This window comes from Ammospiza nelsoni, chromosome 1 (assembly GCF_027579445.1).
Source record: "Ammospiza nelsoni isolate bAmmNel1 chromosome 1, bAmmNel1.pri, whole genome shotgun sequence".
Classification (NCBI taxonomy): Eukaryota; Metazoa; Chordata; class Aves; order Passeriformes; family Passerellidae; genus Ammospiza; species Ammospiza nelsoni.
In genome coordinates this window covers 17,205,756-17,226,528 of record NC_080633.1, presented here as the reverse complement: position 1 = coordinate 17,226,528, position 20,773 = coordinate 17,205,756, and the positions used below count along the sequence as shown (strand labels likewise).

The 20,773-nt window shown below is 39.5% G+C and overlaps 1 protein-coding gene across 11 annotated transcripts in view; it reads right to left on the bottom strand.

Annotated features, from left to right (window-relative positions):
• The window catches only part of ABI1 (abl interactor 1), a 77,011-nt gene that overhangs the window by 16,862 nt on the left and 39,376 nt on the right, over positions 1-20,773 (bottom strand). For 7 of the 11 annotated variants that reach the window (XM_059493536.1, XM_059493462.1, XM_059493490.1 and 4 more), the window contains exons 3-5: positions 11,262-11,438; positions 1,715-1,729; positions 895-995 (exon numbers count right to left, since the gene is read on the bottom strand). In XM_059493536.1, the coding sequence (XP_059349519.1) occupies positions 895-995; positions 1,715-1,729; positions 11,262-11,438 (293 nt within the window). The remainder of the gene's footprint in view (positions 1-894; positions 996-1,714; positions 1,730-11,261; positions 11,439-20,773) is intronic. The other 4 variants (XM_059493445.1, XM_059493471.1, XM_059493499.1 and 1 more) reach the window with 1 other exon arrangement.

The window sequence follows — 20,773 nt, the reverse complement described above, 5'->3', positions numbered from 1 at the left end:
GAGTTGCTGCTTCTAATTTTCCTTGACCATTGCTCCTGATCTCCACCCTGCTCTATCTCAGTACTCCTCATTTTTCCAGCTTCCTGCCTCTCAGAGACAACATACCTGACGCCACCACAACCATGCCAGCTGTACAGTGCCTCAGTCCCCCACAGTATAAGGAGAAAGCTGAGTGTGACAAACAAGTAGAAGGTCATTTAGGATGCCTTTTGGAAGATGTTGCACAGTTGGACAAAACCAAATGGCACGTGTACTGAGCTTCTCAAGTATTAAAGTTTTGGTCTCCAGGAACAACTACTTGCTGGCACACCAAGATAAGCAGATTTCACTCCCCACAGCTCCACAGCAGCAAAATAGATGCAGGGAACTCTGCTCATAGTGGGACTTGGGAATAGCAAAATCCTTCCTCATTTAAGTATAAAAATGAAAATGCACAAGCCAGCAAGAATCGATGTTGCCACTGTGCTCACAATGCCATAAATTTTGCTTAGATAACGCAACAACTACAGCACAAACAGCCACTTCATAGCTCTTCTAATATTAAGAAATTAGTAGACAAGAACTTTACTCTTAAAGTCCTTCCCTCACTAAAGCTAAAACTTTAAGATTTGTTTCTGTCAATAAGGATTTCTTCCCAAAATTCAGGAATAACAATAGCCTCCTCATTTATCCATATCAATATTAAATCCTTCCCTGTGAAAAAAAATTCTTGCAGTCATCCTGAAGAGTCAATGCAGCTGAAGGAGTTCATACAGAAAGGGATATTGTGATTTTTTTTTTTTTTTTTGCTAAAGGCAACCAGAATTTCCATCTATCCATGAATTTAAGAAGCACCAACACTGGCACAATTAAAAATTTCTATTACACAGGAGGGACCAGCCAGTCCATTCTTACCCCAGAGTTCCCCGGCCTGACATGGGAGGACTTGGTGGTTTTTGTGTAGGCGGATTTGTTCTTGACAAGGTGCCAGTTCTTGCAGGCTGGTTATTTCCATGCTGAAATAAGGGAAAACATGATTTTATTTTTATAACAGAGCAGCTCTATTACTGACAGCTTTTTTTTTCAAGTGTAAGAATATGAAGTGAGAATTCCCAGACAGCTGTCAAACAAAAGTTTTCAGCTACGCACGAGACAGACACCAGTAAATACAAAGAGTCTAAACACAAGTTAATGTTATTTTCACTATTAATTAACAACAGACATCAGAAAGGTAGACAATTGACAAGTTCATGCACAAATGTCTTCTATCATTTTTTTCCTTAAAGGGAAGCCACATTTGTATTCATTGTCATTCGGATGTTAATAATTTAAATCAAACTTTAACACTGACTGTAAAATACAGCCAGCACGGCCCAGAATTTCTCAATCTGCCCCTGCTATATGACTAGCAGAGTCATTCAGGTTGTCTGGGAAGTCTCCTGCAAAAAATGTAAGTGAAGGGAATCAAGGCATCTACTGAATTCAGAGCAAAGCACTAAACGTGTTAGAGAAATTAATGTATCTATGTATAAATGCAGATGTCAATGTATCACAGATATATTGACACGCTAAATGCTGTAAATGAAAATAAAAGTATAGCATGTTTAATCTAGATATCCTATGGAAAGCAGAAGAGAGTGTAAGAGAGCGCTAGTTTTCAGTTTTAATGGCTCTGCAGCCTCTACTATCAGTCACATGAGGCACTGTGGGTCAAAGGAGAAATAACACTTCTTACCTTGGCTTTTAGCCACTTAACGTTGGCAAAAAAAGGGGGGAAAAAGGTAGAAATTAATGGCAGATCCATCACAACTGATATGACAGGTTAAACTAAAGATAATTACATTTTAAAGAAATCATTTGTGTCTACTGATAATTAGCTCATCCCAGTACACCAAGAGAGATTCTGCTGTGTCAGTTATTGAAAATTCAGTGTCTGACAAAGTGACCACAGGAAAAGCACTTGTGTCTGAATTAAGTTCAGCTAAGCTTTGCCAGATATGTCTGCCAGGTTCCTCATGGGCAGTAAAGGGTTGAAAAGCCCTCTGCTGACCATTCAAGCCCAAAACCACATCAGTGCTACTTCAATGGCAATATGCACTTAAGAATTCGTTCACAAAACCACAGTTTCAGCAATATGCAAAGAACTGACAGGCCTGTTGCTTTTACACTTAACCTCCGTATGTTTTCAAGAAATCCTAGCTGCTGCACTGAATGGTAAATAAAGAAAAGGGAATTTTTAAACAGGATGAGCAGCAGTGCCTTTCACCTCTGGTTTATTGATTGAAATCTGATTCAAGCCAGCACAATGCTGGCTGCTCAAAACTGTTTTGGCAGGGATATAATGATTGTTATTCTGAAATTTTAGCTCTTAGAATCAAGTCATTATATGACTCCACTGTATAATTTTAACAGCCTTCATGATTGCAGAGGGAAAAAAAAATCAAAACTTGGCCTCATGAGGAAAATGTAGCATTTTAAATAAGCTCAAGCCAAGTTCTCTCATTTTTGGGGGGAGCAAGGGTGTCATGGGAGCATGGGTCAGGGGGATAGGCACTCATATTTTTGAAAGAGTTATTTTCACCAATAAAAAAAAAAGGTAAATGCAAATACCCAAACCAAAATTATCCAAATTTTTTTTGAGGTTATTTAGAATTAAATTGTTACTTCCAGAACAAGCCTTCACAGGCAGAGCATTTCAAACTGTGAGTCTGCATCTTCTCCTCCTCCTCCAGGAAACACAGACTAGTTTAAAGGTATCCATTAACTCAGTTTATAAAAGCAGTGAAAATATGCAATACAGCAAACGTGAATTTGAGACTTCTGACAGGGTCTGCAAAACCAATGAAAAACAGCTTGCTTACAGCTGAAAAAGTTTGGTTTACCAATCAAATGAGGTTGAAAGCCACTGCCCTTACATTATTCATATTACAAGAATAGGAACATAAATCCTGTTCCAAAATTCAGATTTAAAAGTCTAGCTCTGGTAAGTAAATTTGAAGGTCAGCCCATTTACTCCCAGCCTGGGCAGAAGTTCACCAGCAGAGTTCACAGGCATTTAAACCACCTCTGTCTCCACATACTCATTTCATGGATAAACATGCAGATTCAGTTCCCAAGATGCCAGAGTACTCTCCCAAGTAGTGTATTTTTAAAACAGGCCCTTAGTAACGAAATTTGCTTTCTCGTCTCACAGGAATATGTGACCCTTCTCCTTACTTCACCAGCTGCCAAAAGCAATGGCATAATACAAGGAATTTGTTAAAGGAGGCCAAAAAAATGAAACTCTTGGTCCTGTCCTTCCCCAGCAGACATAGCTTGAAATCTTTTGAAGGCTTAAAAGGAAGGGTGGCATGGTTTCTTATCCAGCCACTATTACTAAATTTGCCTGCCTAAAAAAAAAAGCAAAAAGCTTCCTTCCTTCCCTTCCCTTGTGCAGTGTCACTCAGCATTTATGGTGAGTACCTTCCATCCCCCTCCTAACCCCTGTTAAATTCTGTCTCCACTGCAGTGACACTATGAATATCAACATGTAGCAATAATTCACTTAATCTTCCTCTTATTTCAAACCTTTCGACTGCTAAGTACACCAAACATTTATCTGAAGTCCAACAGCTCTTGACCTTTATTCCTGTCTAGGACTACAGCAGGTGAGCTTCATCTCTTTTGCTACCAGTTAAACACTATACAGACAAATATACACATGATTATTCAGAAGAATTAGAAACTGTTGTCATACTGCTTTCTATATGTAAAAGGGTCTGTAGATGTCCTCTCTGTTGTTGTCAATATAAACAAGAGTCATACAGGCAGGAAAACAGAAGGCCAGAACACAAAAGGAACAGGGATTCACATGGGAAAGCAACTCCTGATCCAAAGGACCTAAGTAAGGGGGGGAAGGCAAATGAACCAAAGCAATATGAACGATATGGCTATTTAATCATGGTTAACAAGCTAATTAATTAGGAAGATACTTTTTTTTTACTTATTGGCTGAGCTTATTAGGTCAACATTGCTGCATTTCTTGGTCTGAAAACCAAATGTGATGCTTTCCAAGCAATTAAAAAACCTGCCTGGAATTGAGAACAGTTTATGCAGCAGGGTCTAGACTCAGTGTGATTTGAAGAAGAAGGTGAAAAAAGGCAGCAGAAAACCTACAAGAGTGGCAGGTAGGTGCTTAATGTGTATGCAAGCATCTCTCTACAAACGCCTCTAGGGCAGCCAGCCTGCTGGGAGAACATGACCACCACCAAGTGCCTGATCAGTACCAGGAAGGTCAAAGCCAGGAGGGAGGGACATGCAGGGCAGGAGGAGGAGAAGTGGCAGCAGGCACACAGTTCACAGCTTGAAGAGGGAAGAGATTGTTCTGAGAGGGTATAAAATAAGAGACAGGAGGTGTAAAATGGAATAAGCTTAGTCAAATGAAGAGCATTACTGAGAACTCCAGCAGAAGCTGTGAGGAGCATGATTCCCCTTCTCCTCCTGCTACTTGTATTACTGCACACACAGGAGACAGTTCTCAACCCAATACCAGCATCCTGGATGACACACACCAGAACAAAAACAGTCTGTAGGCTTGCTGGGGATGCTTGTGATGCTGAGGGTGAGAACTAGACAGACCAGGATGTTCCCAGAAAGGAAACGGGATAGGCAGCAGTATTGGTTGGGGTTTCTTGCAGTGATATAGCAGATGATGTTTTAAGGAAGCAAGCAGAAAAATCTTGCCTTTCCAGGGAAAACCCAACAAGCATGTGGCTGTCCTGGATAAAGCTTTAAGGGCTGTCACAAAACTAGGAGAAAGAAACCACAACCTCAGGTTTGAGAAATAAGAGTCAATGCTGCTCATTTCCAAAATGTTACAGCTAGGGCAGTGACACATCCATAGGGCTTGAACAGCATGGGAGAGCAGGCTGGCCTAGGACTGAGAGCCAGCAATGGGCTGGAAAGGAGCAAAGCAATTACAGCAACAGGCAGAACAGGTGTTTGCAACAGCCATGCAAGGCATCTATCAAAGCCAAAATTGAGGCTGCTCCTGTAACTCATGCCAGGAATTCAAAGCACCTGGACTTTAGAACTTCAGCTGTGGGTTTGCAAGGGCAAGTAATGACTGTTAGTACCAAGAGAATTATTTGCTTAAGGCAACTCTTTTGGCAGTTCCAGCATACTCAGTTCTGGTAGTTTGAAGAGTACAAAAACACCTGCTGCTAAAGGCAGCAGTACTGCAGATTGCTGCACCTGAGGTCAAAGGGACAAGACCAAGATTGGCATGAAAAGAGTGTGAGGAAATCCAAAGTACCCACTGGTAGTCAGAGGATGTCAAGACATCAAGGGACTCCACTGGCTGGCCTCAGAAGGCAGCCATTTAATGGTTTTAAATAGTTTTCATGCCAAGTAACAAGTCATGGGGGAACATTAGTCATAATTCAGGGAACTATAAATCTATCATTTGAGCTATAAACTGTGCTTGGAAAACTAGGGGTGGGGATGATTGCAAGTAACTCACTTATGTGAGCAAATTTGTCTGTAAGGACACAAAAGACCACCTGCACACAGAAGCAAAATCCTTATCATGCTGATATTTAGCAAGTTTCTCCTGCACATTTCAGCTATGAACTCTCCAATTTCAGAGTGCAGAAACTTCAAATCTCTATGCAGGTTGTACTTCCCCTGCTGTATTCACTCATTATTTCTCTGACTCCTGAATTTAAAGAGCCAATTGCACTCAATATCCTGCCATATCTAGGATGACTGAAAGAGGTCATTAAAGACCACCCAATGTAAATGCTCTTCGATGGAAACAAGGGTTTAAAGTGTGCCACTCTGATCTCCATTAATAGTAAGTATCTGGCAAACTTGAAACTTTTATATATGGGGTCTGTAAAAGCAATATTCAGCCTAAGACAGGTCATCTTTGACCAGTAATCACAGTTGTCAGCCACAACAGAAAAACACCCCACTTGGTCACTCTTGACTCTTTAGTCAACTTCCCTTTTACTTAAAAAGGTACTTCCTTTATGAGTCATGGAAGAATGCCCCTATAGAAAGGTAGCTGGCCAAAAGACCTTTGGAAATGCTATTATGTGTGTGCAGCAAGTCAATTTTGCACAAGATTGCCTCTTCTCTCATTGGTGAGGCAGTTCTGAAATATGACATGGTGACACAGAGCAAGAAAAACAGAAGCTGGAAAGGTGCTTGTATGTGAAGGTAGGGATTGCCTGAGGAAATAAAGCACCAAGCTTAGAACATGGTTTCCTTACAGAAATCAAGATACAGAGTTTGGTAGAATATGTAATCAAAGATGTTCAGCAGACAGATTGTATATGGATGTCAGACACTCAGGGTAAAACACTTCTGCCACACTAGTTTTGTGCAGTTTTAAAGAAATTATGCCTGTGTCTCAATTTTCTTATCAGAATGTCTATATTTCCTTATAGTCTATAGTAAAGCAGACTATTTTCAGAAATGGCAGGTTTCAAATTAGTATTTCTTTAAAAATTGAACATATGTAGGTAAGTCTCTCTTCAGGGAAATTTAACCTCTCCTGCTAATATTTGCAACCCTAGTCATCAGTCTTCTGTTAACAGCAACCAGATGTATTTTGTCAGTATTGCTTCTCTCCTTTCTTTCTTTTTTTTTTCTTCTTTTTTTTTTTTTTTTTTGTTTAACTTTTCAGTTAAGAAGAATTAGCATACAAAAACCTGTTGTGGATGATAGACAAATTTAACATTGTCCTCTCAGCACTCACGAGTCTTGTTCAGAGAAAGACACCGAGATTCCTGCTTTTAAATTGTTCAAGATTTTTCAGTTGATTTGGTGACATTGAATCTAACTACAATAAACTAAGACTAGCATAAAAAAATTAGAAAATAAAGAGACCTCTAAGTGTTGAGTTTCTTTTGCAAGCTGAAAGGCTTGAAACCTACATTATGTCAGATGACACTGGGCACACTTCTGACTTTGCAGTAGCAAGTGCCCTATGGAAAGCACACAGTGTTAACACTCACAACAGAGTCATTAGAGTTGGCAACAGGAAGTTCCTTTTTCCCCCAGAGAAGCATTCTTTACCCTACAGCAATATTTACTGTTTGGCCTGACCCCAGAGGGATGATGTGACATTAATGAAATTGGCAACATGACATCCTTTGAAGCATGAATGTCTGACAGAGGCTGGGAAGGGACAAAGGCAGCAGTAGCTCCAGCTCAGAATCTCTATCTCACTTGGGTTTTATTAGAGTGAATTATTTAAAATTTAATATTCCAGCAGCTACACATAAAAAGTCTTATCCTAAAGGGTAAGTAAGCTTGATTAGGTAGCCTTTCACTCTCCCATCAGTATCTCATCTGCATTTTCGTTTTGCACTGAGACAGATATAAGCATGGACTGCAGACAAGTAGGAGAAGCTGAGAAGGGTAAGACAAGACTCCCTTCTCTAAGCTTAGTGTTTGTCAAGTTCTGACCCAATCCCTACTTTAAGGGAGTCCTTCCAACTTCCATTTGCTTGAGAAAGATTTCTGAATGCTTAACTCCTGTTTAACTTTCTGGGCACAAAAGCTTCTTACAGCTGTCATGTGCCAAATGAAAATTTCTTTATGGTGACAAAATTACAATTTTTTCCTTACAAATAAAACTGAAAAGGGATCAATCTTCATATACAATTGAAGTTTGGTTTTGAGGAACTATTAGTTCCATAAAATAAACTTGATCCGATTACAGCTATTGGGCATTTCAATTAGGCATGCACTCAACATTTTATCTGCCTTTAACCACAAGGCATCATCACTTCAATTTCCTACTTAGCTGCCATTTTACAAATTGCTGCAATTCCACCTGCCTTCTATTCAAAAAGAAGATTATTATAAATTCAAAGGCCAATTTGAGTTTGGTTTTTAAGTGGAAATTTAAGGTTTTTAAGGCAGCTTCCAAAGCTTCCTCCTTCTCCCTGCTCTTCAACTAAGGATTTTCTGTATGAGTAATTGTGTTTGACCTATTTATTTGCTGGCACAGTATTTTTTTTCTTTCCTTGCACAAGGAAAAAAAAGAGAAGAGGAGGAAGGAAATGTTAAAGTAGCCTCTGCCTAATAATTTTGAACCAAGCTCTACACAGGAAGGTAGATAACAACACTTACTCTTGTTTACAAAGAATTACTTTAGCTACATTCCCCTATGCCTGAGGGTGACAGCTGAGCAACCATTTAAAAGACCAGCAAAAACATCTCCCTGTGTGATTCTTGGAGCCATCAACATATATTTGTATTGCAAAGGAAAGCCTTATTCCTAGCAAACCAACTTAAAAAGCCCTCCTGATTTGGACTGATGTCAGCCTCAGCTTCATAGGCATGTATTTTAAAAAAAAGCAACTTTTGGAGACATTGTCTGTATCTGTCCCTGCAAAGGGAAGGGCAGGGAGTGCAACAGCTGGGGCACTTTGGGGCTGCCATGGAGGTTTCAGGCTGAAGGAGAAAGCACCTGTGATCCTAGGATGCTCCACAAAAGCTTTTCAAGCCAGATCGTGCTGGAGGAGATAGCAGTGCCTTCCAAGGAAGTATCTCCCATCAGTGAGGAAACTGCTGTGGAGAGCAGCTGCTTCCCCACCACTGCCACCTCCACCCTCAGCTGCCCCCACAGAAATTGCTGCATGCATGGGAGACACAGGGGGCATGCAGAGCCCTTCTGCATGCCCCAAGCACATGCATCTGCTTTTGCATCCCTTCTACACAGCCACGACAAGCAGAGACAAACAAAGAAAATGAACTGTGAGTATACACACAAGGTGGTTTTGCATTTGCTCAGACGGAAGACATATGGTGAAGACAGCATCTACCCTGAGGATTACACACCTCCCTAATTTCATTATTTAACTCTGTGAGACATTATTTTTATCTGCACTTTCGATATGAAACAATTCAGGATCACCCTATAAAATATACTACAAATTTAAACAACATTTTTCCTAGGATCAATATTTAAATACATAGAAGCAGAGACAGGGTATAATCCAGTTGAATCCAATATCCTTGTTTTCTCCTCCTTGTATTTTTCCTTTCTTTATCAAATCCTACACCAGAACAGAGTCCCACTAACAGCAATAAATTGTCATCTACAGATTTCAAAGTGTTGTATAATTTTTATTTAATACCTAAATGCCAATATATGCACTGTATCTTACTGACAGCTGGTAAAACAGAAAACATTCAAGGATCTGCAAGTTAGTCAAACTGATAACTGTTCTAAGCAGATCTCAAACTTCTTTTTCTCTAGAAAAACATGCTTTCTAAGGCCTTATTGGACATGTTGCTGTCCAACTTGGGGTGAAATCTTTCCCCAAGAAAATAAGACTTAACAGAGACTGAAGCATCTTTTAAGACTACTCCAGACGAGACAAGTTTGTAATTCAGTTTATTGAATGTTCTCCCCTAACTGTAGATTCAAGAGGCAACTCAGATTCTCAGCATCATCTTCCTTTGTGCTGACTTCCAACAGGACTTGATCCAGCTCCTGAAGTTGTTTTGGTTTGATTTTCTGGTAACATCAGTGCCTACATCTAGGTGACTAAGTAAGCTACTTCCGTCAGAACCTTGATGTGTGTCACACTCTTGGAACCCAAGTAATAGGACAGCTAAAACATTTAATTGTGTCATTAAGATAGGACACTCTTTTTCACAGTGCCTCTAACACATGGCAGCCACCTTGAACTACATACCTGAGGTCTGGCTGGCAGTTTATTTCATTTGTATAACAACTTTACATAGAAGATACCATCTGTTTCATACCTTTGACAGGTGTAAAACAGACTTAGGACCATTCCATAAGAACTACCTAGAAATGAGTAAACAGCACCCACTAAAAAAAGAGGGTTACATGAATAAAGGCAGTAGTACTCCCAAAAGCAAATACTGATATTGGAAGATGCAACAGCTAACCCTTAATAACCTCAGCCTTCATGGATCAAACAACCTGTTTTGAGTCTGCATAACACAAGTAGTTCAGCAAAGGATCGATTTCAGAGACTAACAGTAATTATTTGACTTTTAAAGTCTTCTACAGCACTTGATCCCTGGAGCACTTAAATGCAGAAACCAATAACCTGACATTGGATTTCTGTACTCTCTATTCGTAGAACATTCTCCTCAAATGCAGCCTGTACTGAAAAATCATCAGTTTCTCTGACTCCAGTGTTTCTATTTTATAGCAATTCAGAATACATCTGTGTCAGGCTTCTACACAACACTTATTCATCAAGACTGGCTTAATTTATTACTGAAAAACAATCCTGGGTTACAGGTTTAATACAGGTTCACCTATAAACTAAAAAAAATCAGGTAGCCTGAAGTCACTACATTAATTCATAGTCTACAGCTGTCGTGGTATAGAACTGCTTTCTAACTTGTGTTGGAATTAGACTCCTGTGGACATTTGGAGGGCTATGATGAAGCAGGAGGTTCCCTGGTCTCTGCTGTGCCAAGTCATTCCAAAGATCCTTTCCTCAAGCTCAGTAATTCAAAGGGCACTTGATGGGCTGATACAGCTGCACAACTCACTGACCAGAGCACATCAAGGGATGTGCTATCCTTTAGAGGATACACAGGTTTTGAATAAATGCCATCCAAGAGAAGATTGTTGCAAACTGAATATACCTTGAACACATGGTCTAGAGGGATACAAAAGTATTTTTTACAAAAAGATAACCAGGAGCAAATGGTGTTATATTAATTCATTCCATCTACAACCATTTCAAGAGAGGTAGACATTATCTTACTAAGGTTTTTATTTAGAGAAAAGGAAAGTTAGGCTGTCCAATGGGAGTAAGACATCAAAAGCCACTGAGATCTAAAAGCAAACTAGCTGCCCCTTTTTCTTCTGTTCACCTACCAAAAAACCCCAACCCCACCAGCCAACTTCCCCATAAGAGATGACTTCCTTTATTTCTTTAGTTATTGAGAAAAACTGAGTGGCAGTGATAACTTAAGGCAGAGGAGGAAGTAGTGATAATTTTAAAAGTCAGTCATGGCTTTTTTGACAAGTCATTAGCCTAAGATGATGAGCTATTATTTCCTGACACTGTGACTGTCACTAACAGTCACAAGGGTAAGGAAAACATTGCTCAAAAAACCCTCACTGTAAACCAATCCATTATGTTATTGAAACGTTTGTATGTGGGAGCACATCACACCCATAACCCTTCCTACCATAAAGGAGCTACACATTTAGTACCAGTAACATTCTGCCCCGACTCTGCCTCCTGGTCTGTTTTATTTTTGGTCCTCAAGTGTCCAGGAGTTCTTACCTTCACGCCATGGCCAACATCATCCAGCACCGTGTAGTCTATAGGTTTTCGAATATACCTTACAGGACGTTCCATGTTCGCTGGTGCTATAATTTTGTGAGTTCTTGATGTGTTCTTATTGGTCGTCAAAATGCCTATCTCTCTGCGAGCCACCTTTTCTTTATGGATGTCCACAGTCTAGATTAAAAACAAGAAAGTATGGGTTTCTTTAGGCATTTGCTGTTTTCTTTACAGAGCTACCTACATGTTTAGGTTTCACTGTTAGACAAAGAGTCTGAATGTTAATGCTGCTGGAAGGATGCCAGTTTATTGATGAAATGAGTTTAATCTACACAAACCTTGTAAGAAAATTACACCTTAATGAAATAATCAATATTAATAATAAAATTACAATTATATGTTATTCCTTTGACACCCTAAAGACACTATGCAGATACAGTCCTGACAGATTAACCCTCAGTGTTCTTATGGCTGACAGTAGAAATAAATTACTCCATCTCCACAGCTGGGAAACCAGGACAGACAAGCTAAGCAATTTGCTCAGAGCCCCGGAGGGGACTCAGCTTGGGAAGTCTGTGTGGTAATTTCTTTCAGCAAAGCCATCAGTGCATATCAGAGTGAGAGTCTGCACTAGTAGGGACCAATTTCAGCACTGGGGCTAGTTTCAGTCATACTGCTCATAGCAGTTTTACTGAAAGAATAAAATAAAGCTTTAAAGATGCAAGTAAAGGAATATAAAGTACACTGCATTTTATTCAGAAAAAAAAGGAGACAAAGATCAGTCCAGCAGTCTGAAAAATCAGACTAAGCTTCACATAACAGACACATTCTTCTACATGGAATATAATCACAGCTTAAGCCCTAGCTGAAGAACAAGGGCAAATCAAGCATTGGATGTCACAGAAATCCCATTTCTAGGAAGCCTATTTCGAGATTCAGGGATTGAATGTACTGGTTTAAGTACCTACTAGAACCTCAGGATCTCATTGAAGGAGATGGTCTCTGACAACAAAATGCCCCTTTGAGCAAAACCTCTCAAGCCACCACTTTATCCACAGAGGAAAACCAATCTTAGTCTATAAGCATCAATTCTTCCTAGAAAGGCTATCACAGAAAAAAAAAGGTGAAGGTTCAGAAAGAAAGAAAAATCCTTGTCATCCTAAATCCTACCTCATTTTGGTACATATCTAGAAATTGTTTAATATAAAATGAATATTGTGATGGGCAAGGTTTTATTTAGTGAAGCAAAGTCAAAGATGCAGCACAAAATTAGCTGATATTTCTGCTCCTATATGAGGCAAGATAAAAAAAGCAAGATTAGTATTCAGGAAATTAACATTTCTAGGAAAGCCAGCATTCAGCGGTCACTGTGAAATGAAATGTCTTCAGCTGAACTGTCTTTTTCATTAACTGGTGCACATGCTCAAATAATCTTAAATTATCCTGACAACATAAAGACATAAAAATGTAAGACCCTTCCTTAACAATTCTGATAGGCAGCATTGCAGATTACAAGCAGGAATTCAGGTAGAGAAGCACCTGAGAACAGTGATACCAAGCAATCTTGTTTTCACAGCTTCAGCTAAATAACAGACTACTTGTAACACTGCAAAAGGTTCTTTTACTTTGAAAGCACACAGAATCTTCATAGAAATAAGAGTTGCAATTTTCCAGAGCAATGCAAGACATTAGGTGTGTATGTCTGCATTAGCTTATATGGAATAAATTAATTAAATATCCCAGGAAAACTTTGGAAAAAACTTTATTGTTCTAAATGCTCACATTCTGAAAAATCCCTAAGTCAGGAATTTTAAAAATGCCTTTCCAAATAAGACAGTCCAATACATCAAGTATTTACCTACATCAGTATCAGGTACCACCCACTGCACCCAGGTTTTCTCTGGCAGCCAATTTCACAGATTAGAGGATGAAGTCTAAAGAATGAGATTAGTCTAATAATTATTTTTCAAATGCAGCTATTATTTGTCCTTTTCCTTTCAGAGACTGAAACATATATATCAGTTCTGCCTTTTCAGTGTTTTCTTGATCTTGCTGAAAGAATTATAAGGGCTGTGCTACATGTTCATCTCTCTTCCAATTTTTCTGCAGAACCAGAACCTTTCTGTTCAATGATAACTGCAGGTCTCAAACTGTCTTACAAAACTCTTAAATAATAAACAAGTCTCCATATTTTGTAATACATGAGCACCGCATGTGAGAGAATAAGCACCAATTTTAAAGCCCCCTGAATAACATAGCAATTTAGGAGGCTGAGAACATCAATTTAAAAAACATACAACAATGTTTCAAAGTAGGGTTCTTGAAATACAGCTAGGTCCCTAGAAATAAATCCATGCTTCTACTTAATCCTCACAAACCAAACCTGTTGTTACTAAGAAACTCATTTTTTGTTCAGTGGATGGACAAAAATGCATTTTATGCAAAGAGTTCTCTTAACACTGACAGCAAAAGATAAAAGACAAAACAAAACAAAGCCCTTCAGAGTACAAAAAAACCACATCTTTTTCTAGCAGGTAGTCCATGAAACTGACTTTTCCTCCCTTCAATGTACAATGAAAGTTCTGTAAGCTACTGGAACAGAGGATAAGAAATTCCACGAACAGATGCTGTACCATACATGCTTTGGAAACTGACTCAAGTAATACTGCAACAAATTGCTGTTAATGAAAATACCTCTTAGAACAGGAAAATACTATATATTAATTTTATCAGACAGCTTATCCAAAATTGCGTATGGAACAGTGATTTGTAAGGTCTTGGCATGAATTTCAGTGAGAAAAAAAGAGTACTACATCACAGTGCAGGGCCAGCAACAGGGCACATATGTAAATCCTGAAAGGCATTCAGATATGCCTGTGCAAGAGACTAATTTGCTGTTCAAAGCAAACAAGACTTCAACTCCTACCACATCTGGTGCACTGGAAAAGCAAGGCAGGATTTTACCCCTATGCAAAGCAAAGGCTCACAGCATATGCTTTGCCCAGAGCAATAGGCTGCCTGTCAGAGCTACCAGACAGCATCTTACCTCTTCAAGAAATTACTGGGCTTTTTTTAGATCTGCATATTATTAAGTCTTATGTGAACATTATGTAAAACAAAGCACACAACAATTGGTCATTCTTCTATTTTCATTTCTATCTGCTTGATGTTCATGTGGAGGTTCATTGTTTAGTCATACGTGATATTTTTCACTTTCAAAAGAGGAAAAACTCAACACACAAGCAATTTTTAGTAGGATAGCAAAGCTTTCCAGCCAGTCAACAGTTAAATTTCCAAGAAAGACAAGCCACATATACCAGGTAACAGCCAAAACAGACCATTCCCAAAGCTCTGGTCACACCTGACATCTGCAGCTATGAGTGCTTGTTCTGATATGGTAACAAGACAGCTGAACAGTAGTTGGTTTGTGATTTCATGCACAAAACCTACTTTTAGATAAAGATGGAGAGGAACAAAGCATGGCTAACTGGCATGGGTTAGCACAGGCTAACAGACACTTGCAAGCAGTCAGACCAGCTTCAGGTATCTTTGACCTATGCTGAAACAAATACATAGCATAATTTAAAATTTGGGGGAAAGGGCAGGGATTTTCACTCCTAGAAACATAATCCAGTGAGACAAAGCCCAGCTTTGGATTGATTTGGAGAAGAGAGAAAAGACAGTCTTTCCAGAAGCACAATGTGTTTCCTTTGGGAAGCAAATTTAAATGAACTTGTCAAACAAACCCCTTTGCCACTACAACTGAGTGCCAGGGACTATGCCAGCTAACCCAGAAGCCTGGAGGTTGAAGGAACTGTTAATTATTAGCTGATTCCAATATTTGTCTTCTTTAAATCATATAAAATTTAAAAAAGCAGACAGTTGAACAACAGGATGTGGAGTTAAATTTTAACTGTTTGCTTCCTTAGAAGTAGCCTCAAGGCCAAGTGAAGCACAGCAATGATACAGCAAATAGTTGTTCTTTTATTATCCTGTGCTGCAGACACCACTCTACTCATGTGCTAGGGTATGCCAGCCCAGAACAAACAATTTACAATAAATAGAGACTGAAACTCTATTAGCTCTGGCCAAGCTAATATAAGGGTATCTAGACATTTTAATAAAGCTCACACATATGGGGTTACTAAAATAAAAAAGGAAAAACAAAATCCCTTTCTCTTGAACCACTGCAACTTACAAGTTTAAGGAAGCGCAAAAAGTCACTTCAAAGACTTTTCCTTGGTCTTAAAAATCTAACATTCAAACACATAAGACCAAAAAAAAAAAAAAATCCTAAGGTTACTTTGAATGACAGCTTTTCAGGCCATTTCATGCAGTACTCTGAAGAACTTTCATATCATACAAACAAATGCCCTGTGCCACACAGAGCTGCAAGCCACTAACTTTTCAATTTTTCCCTAAGCTCACTCAGAGAAAAAGGAATGTAGGATCACAATCCACAGACTTCCATAAGATGCCAATTTCTCTAAAGCAAGGAGACAAGGAAGACTAAGCAAATCTTACTAGCAACAGTTTTCTGTAATTTTGACATTGTTTCTCTTTTTTGCTTTTTCAGTTTGTAGTTAAATATAGGGTTGGGTCTCTTACTAACACTTTATTTCTGGCAAGTAGAGCCCTGATTACAGGGCATCAGTGCTATACATACCTAAATGTCAGCAGAAGAGATTACAATTACAATTATACAAACAAAGCCCAGACATCAGCCATGCAAGCAGCATGACCTGCAACCACGTGGCACCCCCATCTTCCTACTGCACTGGCTGTAATCACAGGTCCTGAGGCTTAGCAAACTGCTCTGCACAAACTTGGTGCTGTACCTCCCCCACAGCAATCTGCTCCACACCTCAAGTCCTGTGTGCACTTTGGGGCAGCTCAGTGCAAGAAGGACAGACTGAAATCAGTGTGTGTCCAGAGAAGGGTGAACAAGATGGTGAAAGGTCTCAAGGGAAAGCCATACAAGTGGCTGAGGTCACTTTGCTTCTTCAACCTTGAGAGGAGAAGGCTGAGGGGTGCCCTCATCACAGCTGACAACTTCCTCAAGGTGGGCAGCACCTCAATGGAAGGTGCTGATCTGCTCTGCTGAGCAGAAATAGGATATAAGGATATAAGGAAATGGAATGAAGCCATGTCAGGGGAATTTCAGCCTGGATGTCAGGAAAATATTCTTCACTGAGAGGGTGGTTGGTCACTGGAACAGGCTTCCCAGGGAAGTACTCAGGGTCTCAAGCCTGTCAGAGCTCAAGGAGCACCTCGATGACACTAAGTCATATGGCTGAGCTTTAAGGAATTGGACTCAATGATCGTTATTGGTCCCTTCTAACTTTAAATGATTGTATGCTAAACACTGCATCATTGAATTCCAAGTTACTGGAGATAACCACTTCATCCATTCTATACCTGAACAGCAAGATTCTCTTAACCAAAGGGAATTGCTGACAGTACAAGATAAAAGAATTACATAAGGAAAAAGAACCCCATAGACCTCTAGTCAAAGACAAGACAACTGGAACACTAGATTTGACATATCACAGCACAGCAATCCATCAAATACAGTAACTTCTTTCAGCAGAAACTCTGCCTGATGTGACACAAAATACTGGGCAAAGGCACAGGTGTCAGACTGAACTTTGTCAACAGAACTATGCATTGCATGGGACAGTGAGTGGTGCAGAGAAAGCTTTGTTTCCTTCCTCAAACTGTGGCACAACTGTCTGGATTCCAAGCTTACCTCTTCACATTTCAATAGAAAGGTAGCATCCATTCTACTCCCCACAAAAAATTAGTCACAGCTTCAGATTTGATTGGTCATACACAGCAGTAAAATACATATAGGTAAAAACTTTATAACACAAACAAATATTTTCTACAAGTTCACACACACAGACTATAAAGTGTACTAACCAAAGGAAACAACTGAAGAAACAAATGTTAAGGTGCTTTCAGCATCCCTTAATAAACAAAACAACCCAAGCCCTTACACTTTGCAATCTGTTCCTAAACCCAGCTTTAATATAACCCTCAGTGTTATTCTCCAAAACTAGAGACTTTATTGTCTTCCTATATAGTTCATACAATAAGCTGCCCTGAAAGGAAAATAAATTGGTGAGAACAAGAACATCAACTTGCTCTGTTTTAGAAATACAAGTTTATTCCACTGCTACTTCCTGAAAGAAAGCATATTTAGTAAGACCTTTTAAATAAATGAGTTATGGCTGAGTAAAGGCACTGAAGAGGCCTGGACAATGCACGTTGCACAGGCCACCTGCAAAGAAGTCAGTTTGACCTACAAAAAGAACAATAAAATCCCCAGCTTTAATGAGCTCAGTCAGACAGCTGACTTCAGTGAGAGCACCATTTTAAGCTGTTATTTTGTAAAGAAAATTCAACACAGGGAAATGTGAACATATTTAAACTGCAAATAAATATTCTACAGAGAAGAACAATTATAGACTCAAGGCACATCAGGCATGAAAAAGCTCAAGTGAGTAGTTTGGGATTTTATGACATAATGTATAATCAGATATCTACACAATGTTACAAATTGCTTATTTCACCAACTCTTGAAGAAAGCACTAGCAACTCAAGTATTTGACTTGAAACTATTGTTTACATACAGTCTGATCCCCACCAAGATACTGTTCAAGAAACTCAAGAAGTTTACCTACAGAAATAGTTTACTTCTCTCTCTTGTCCAGGAGAGCCCAAGCACTAAGCAGGCCTGGACTCACAGGACACACGGAGAGCAGAGTGTGGGCACCACTGTGCACACTCATTTATTCCATGGGGATCTCCCCCAAAGTATGAGGCTGTACTGGCATTGGGAACTGTAACCCCCAATTCCATTGACTAGAAATTATTTGAATACCTCAACTGTGACCCCACCAACTCAGTTACAGACCAAAACTGGCCAATTTGGTGAGCATTTGCCTCTTCCCAGTTCTTCAGCACAGACACCTGGCTAAGTTAACCAACAACTGAAAAGCATATTAAAAAAATGAAAGAAACTTTCAAGTACTGCTCTGTTGTCAGGGACCGGGGGAGTCAATCCTATCTCTTAAGGCAGAAGACTGATGCAATCTTCTATTATGCCCAGTTCGCTATTAATTGTGTGAAATTCAAGTTCCTAGTTAGCTTTGAACAAATTTCATATGAAGGCACCATTTTAGAAACTTTATACTGGTCATCTTTCGCTTTCATAATAAAAAGGGGAGTGGCCTTTTTTACCATTCCCTCTTCAAGAGACCATTTCAAGATATTTTTAACAGCCTCTTGGACAGTAACCAGAATCAAGTCTGCTAAAGCACTGTCTATTTATCAATTTATCAGTGAATCCACAGAAGAAACCCAGTGTTAGCAACAAGCAACAGTTACTGGAGGAAAATAAAAAGGGAGATGCTTTTTCCAGTTCCCCAAATTTCTTTAAGAACATAAGGATTTCAAGACCTTTTTATTTCACATAAACAATCCTTCAATCCAATTTTCACTAAGGCTAATAGCTGCCTAAACACTACTACAAAAATCCATTTGAGAATCCTCAGAACATCCTGCCATGCCTTTTGAACTTGAACCATGAAATTAAGGTCTCCTATCACTCTCAAGCATTTGGACATCCGAGTTTCACCGTGTGTGTTTGTTTTTTATGGGGTGCTGGCAATGTAGGAGGCAACTGAAATAGATTAAAGAGTTGTATTTCCAGAGCTGGAAACACAGCAATGTTTTTGGTAGGTTTATAGACAGAAGTTTCTCACACATTCTTGTCAACATACAGACAAGTGACACAAGTGACAATAGCAGGCCAGGCTCTCCAGAAAGCTTCATCTCCTGAAGTCCTGGTAAATCCAGGCCTCTTAAGGTAAAAGGCTAGAGGAGCCAGATAAGCCATATCTCATGTAATCTGATATGCCACCTTCCTTTTCCTGCACAGAGGGCTCACATTCAAGAGCTTTCACAGATTGACATGATGAACTAAGGCCAGATATATACAGCAACTTTCACAGTCCATATAAAATGTTTGTCACCAGCAGAGGGGGAAAGCCACTAGAGAGATCAAAGGAAAAATAATGACAGAAATACTAAGTCCCACTTCCAGAAGTAACTCAAACATAATAGTACACTTTCAAAATACATTTCTATACATAAATATATATATAAATTAAATCACAATGCTAACAATGCATTTTACTAATATTATCCAATGGAGAGAAAGGTTTAAGAAGTGTTGATTGTGGGCCTTATTTTGACTGCCTATCAGTATTTCTTCAACTATGTCTGAACATAGATTATATATCAGTTTAATCCTGTGGAGTTAGCCCCTGATTTAGAATTTACACCTTTTTTATATACACTAGCAATTCTTTCTCAGATTCTCCTAGCAATTGATACTGGCATAAAGCAAACCAGATTTCAGCAACACTTGAAGATATTTTATAACTTCACATAGATTTTTTTTCTGGGATATCAGGACAGCTATAGGGGGTGAGTGGTCAGGTAGTGAAGTACACCACAGACATCCCATTCACTCAGTACTGTTTTTAGAATTCAGAAGCGCAGAATGTAAAATAATAATGCACACAGTTTTATATCAAGTTTAAGCTCTATTTACTTCAAGGCATACCTAACAAAAACCTGACTCCTGACTAACAGAACATGTGCTTACAAGTGTTTAAAAAAGAAAAAAAGTGTGGTTAAAATCAAGAAACCGAAAACAGAAGCTAGAGAAACAGGCTTAAAGATTACTAGCCATAGACAAATAGCCCCACCATTAGCCTTTCTTCCAAAAGGAAGACTAGAATTCACTGAGAATTGGACCCCAACTGGATCCCAGTTTCCACAACACAACCTGTGGAGTGGCACATACAACAGTACAGAAAAGGAAAAAGACAGACTTATTCAGCTGAAGGATTATTTCTATAGATGCTTTTCAGAGTACCCTATTGGCAAATCTAGTCATGCATTCTTCTGGAGAAGCTGATCAGAAAGGGGACACAGGGCAAGGACAGACCAGAGGGGCTGGGAGCGGGTACACGGCATTCTAGGACAGGAATCAGAGCAAAGAAATCAGCCCACTTGTCCAAGAGCCAGACTTGAGTTCATGCCTGGTTCTTCTTTCCTGGTGCCAAGTGCAAGTGGGAGGACTGCTATGGAGGATACATATTCATCCCTCAGACAGCACTGAAGGAAAGAAGCTTCTCACATTATTCTCTTAATGGTTATTTCAGGCATGTTCATGTGAGAGGGTGATCAGATAAAATGGGGCACCTGACAGAAGCCAGTAGGTCTCACCTGTGAAATGCCACCTCACAGAATTAGGGTCTATGAATGAGAAACATCTTTGGAGAGACACAAGGAAGTCTCATCACATCCTCACCCCCTGCTCCCCACTTTCCCCAACTGAGAGGAAGATGATGTCAACACAGAGCATAAGGAGGGGAGGTCCACAGAGCATGTCTGGGAACAGGGAGAGGAATGTGGGAAGTAAGACTGGCAGATGG